General features: G+C 45.2%; 2 protein-coding genes across 2 annotated transcripts in view; one reads left to right on the top strand and one right to left on the bottom strand.

Moving 5' to 3' along the window:
• ZPBP2 (zona pellucida binding protein 2) overlaps nt 1–30 on the bottom strand; it is a 5,700-nt gene extending 5,670 nt beyond the window's left edge. Inside the window, exon 1 of the mRNA XM_008643273.2 lies at nt 15–30. Coding sequence (XP_008641495.1) covers nt 15–30 — 16 coding nt within the window. The remainder of the gene's footprint in view (nt 1–14) is intronic.
• Nucleotides 31–121: 91 nt separating this feature from the next.
• Nucleotides 122–3,574, top strand: part of IKZF3 (IKAROS family zinc finger 3) — a 38,036-nt gene continuing 34,583 nt past the window's right edge. Inside the window, exons 1-3 of the mRNA XM_017736210.1 lie at nt 122–348; nt 2,414–2,515; nt 2,940–3,002. The gene's annotated coding sequence lies outside the window, so the exon portion shown is untranslated. The remainder of the gene's footprint in view (nt 349–2,413; nt 2,516–2,939; nt 3,003–3,574) is intronic.

Genomic DNA, 3,574 nt, shown 5'->3' with positions numbered 1-3,574 from the left:
GAGGGGGCGCTAACGGTCCCCCTCCTCCATCCCCGCGCGCTCCCGGCGCTTCCCGCCCTTTTTCCTCCCCTCAGGGCTGAGGGCGGGAAGGGGGAGGTGTCCCCTCCGAGGTCCCTCGCTCCTTCTCCGCTCCCTCGCCCACACCCGGTACTTTTTATACTGTTTTTAAAACGTTCTGCTGCCTCGTTCGCACTCCACGGAGGTTTTTAAACAGGATTTTGTTGTGGGGAGGTTTTTTTTTTGTTTTCTCACTTTCAGGCCCCTGAGGTGCTTGGCAGCGAAGGACGGCCCCGGCCACCCCCTCCGCGCCCGTTGTCACAGCCCCACATCGCTCCTCCACAGTGCGCAGTGAGCTGTGTTTTTCACTCTAAAGTGTTTTTTTTTCGGCTGTGGGACAAGGAGAGGGAAGTACAGTGGGGCAAAGGGGGAAAAGGCTCCGTCATGGCTATGTCTGTCAGTGCTGAAACTGCCCTGGGCTATGGAAGTTGTCCCTGCCCATGGGGGGAGAGGGGGCGGGAAGGGGTGGAAATGTATGGGCTTTAAGGTCCCTTCCAACCCAAACTGTTCTGTGATTTTGTGTTTCTGTCACTTGCTGTGAGAAAGACTGAAAGTACGAGCTGGGCACATCCTGTGGCTTTTCCTCCTGAGGGGCTGTGAGTGCTGGGTGTTCTCCAGCTGCAGATTTCTGGAGAAAGTCAGTACAGGACATGTATTTTTCCACTAAAAGCAAAAAACATACCTTTCAGTACCTAAAAGGGCTCCAAGAGAACTGAAAAGGGATTTTGGACAAGGGTCTGGAGTGATAGGACAGGGGGAATGGCTTCAACTAAAACCAGGAGATTCAAAGTGGATATTGGGAAGAAATTATTTTCTGTGAGGGTGGTGAGGCCCTGGAATGGATTTACCAGGGAAGTTGTCCCTGGAAGTGCCCAGGGTCAGGTTGGACAGGGCTTGGAGCAACCTGGGCTAGTGGAAGGTGTCCCTGCTCATGGCAGGGGTGGAACTGGATGGTTTTTAAAGTCTCTTCCAACCCAAACTCCACTGGGATTCCATGATTCTGCCACTTGCTGTGGCTGAAAGTAAGTGACGGGCGAATACTGTTGGCCCGAAAATAAAGCCAAATGCCACAGTATCACCGCAAGTAACTTTCAAGTCGGTTACATGTTTTGGAAAACTTGCTATGTCTTTGAAACTTTTAAACATGTAACTATTTTGTTTCTAGAGCAGGTGATACAAAAACACTCGGGAACCTGCTGACGGGGAAAGGAGGGTCCTTGCATTTGACCACACTGCGCACTCTGAGACACTCAAGACCAGAACAGTGGCCAAGCCTCTGGAGATTAGCAAAATAATACCTAACTACCTAGATATTTATCACTCCAGACCATGCTAGTGTCCAAAAATGATGTCACAGTATTTGCATAACAAATATGGAACCAACCAACACAGGAATAAGAGTTATTTTTATAGAGAACTGTGAAAGTTTTAACTCAACGCTTCTATATAAAAAGAGCACTTAAGTTATGTTTAATAAAGAAAAGAAATATTTAGTAAAAATGCAACAACAACAAAAAAAGTGTGACAAAGGAGGTAACAAGTTATGGGTGGAAAATAGCTCTACTCAAGCTTTCTTCTTCCTTAGACCAACATATTAACTCAAGTGGTCGGTTAAGGTGTAAGAACTATGTCAGGGTTTTCATTTTTAATGTCCTTGAGCTGCTGGGCAGGTCAGAACCGGGACCACCTCAGACAATCCTATGTTCCCATGTGCTGAATGTTTTCAGTTTTACTCAAAGTGAACATTTCATGCTGACACTGTGCAGGCAAAATGATTCAGTTGTAACGTGTCTGCTATAAACGAGTCATATTTCAGCCCAAGTAGCCTCAGTTCCTAAGGATGTTTATAGCTCATTTCAGGTCCTGCACAGCCCATGAGTCCCCAGGTTGCTAATTATTATAAAATAGTATCTCTACTATAAAGCTTTGGCTGCAGTTTCGGTTCTTCATAAACTCTTACTCAGTGTCTTTAGCCAAATGACTTATTTATTTTCAACTCTGTCATATTTCTAAGTCTCAGACTGGTAAACTGTCATTATAGATTTGTAAGCTTGGGGGGGGAGGAGAGGGGGAGAGAATGGGTTATTCTTAAGAACAGGAAGTGTTCTGGGGAGGATTTAATAGGACAAATTGTGAATTCAGGTATTTATATTTGTGTTTAAAACCTGGATTACTGGGGTATGGGCTGGGGGTTTTTTGGTTGTGGTTTTTTTTTGTTGGTTTTTTTTTTTTTTGGGGGGGGGAGGGTTAATAGAAGCTCTATCAATAGGAAGTGATAGAAGAGAGAAAAAAACTTGTAGTTGTAAGCTTGATCATGGAGTGAATAGATATTAAAAAGGTGAATATTTTATCCTAGGAAATATGTAGAGAGATTTTCAGGAGTGCAGAGTCAGGTGAAGGACCTGTTGCAGGGCTCTGGAGAGGCTGCAGACCACAAGTTCTGTCTCTGATCTTTCAGGTGAGTGATCCAAAGCTGGGCTCACACAAAGGAGGGCCACAATCAGCACGGGGGTATTTTTATAGGCTGAGAAAACCGGGCTTGTTCGATTTCTGCCCATAAAATAAAAACAGAGTGAAGACACAATTGATCTCTGAGCGTAAAGGGAGGGAGTGTGAGGGAAAGTAGAGATTTAAATCAGAGAACAAATCTCACAGTAAGAGAAAATGCCCGTGGATAATCCTGAGATGGAAACCAGAGGTTTCTGATTGCTGCACAGTAATCCCAGGGCTTCCTTAAACTTTGTAGAACCAGGAAACCTGCCTAATTATTAAATGGTTCTGGATGAGAGTTACAGAGATTGTCTGGAATAGCTGAGAATTGCTCAATTATCCCACATGCTTTTTTTTTTTTTTTTTTTTTTTTTTTAACATTTTCTTTCTAGAATCTTTTTCCAAGCAATGGAAAAGCAACAGTGCAAGAAGCAGCCGTTGGCACCGCACAGGAAGTGAGTAGGAGAATCATGTTTCCATGTTGTTATCCTGCTACTGATCTATGGTAATTCGTGCTTGCTGCCTTTGGGTTTACATCCAAGTGATGAGCTCAGATCCCAAATTCACTTCTCACTTCATTAACTGGTTTTGGGCCTGAAGGGACCTCTAAATGTCACCTGCTGCTACCCCCTGCCTTAGCAGGGACATTCTGCACCTGGTCAGGTCTCTCAAAGCCCTGTTCAGGCCCGGTGTGGAATAAGCCTCTTTTCGGAGTCTGTACTAGAGGAATTTGAAGTTAGTATTTGTTTTATTTTATTAAAGCACTTTGTACTTTGATTTTCTGCTAAACAGCAACACTGTTTTCTTAAGAAAACCATCTCAGCCTAAGTTTTATTTATTATTATCATCTCAGCCATTTAACTTTAACGTACAGACCGAGGTGAGCCCATTCTGGGGACAGAAGTGTTTGGGGGCTTCCCCAATCCGCCAAAACAGGAGCTGTGCCCTTAGGCCTGCCTGCCCCGCCGCTCTCCCTCCCGAAGGGCGGGAGTCCCCTGCAAGCGGCACCAGCAGCAGCTCCGAGGCG

Source organism: Corvus brachyrhynchos, unplaced genomic scaffold, assembly GCF_000691975.1.
Source record: "Corvus brachyrhynchos isolate BGI_N302 unplaced genomic scaffold, ASM69197v1 scaffold30, whole genome shotgun sequence".
Classification (NCBI taxonomy): domain Eukaryota; kingdom Metazoa; phylum Chordata; class Aves; order Passeriformes; family Corvidae; genus Corvus; species Corvus brachyrhynchos.
This window is presented reverse-complemented; position numbering and strand designations above follow the sequence as displayed.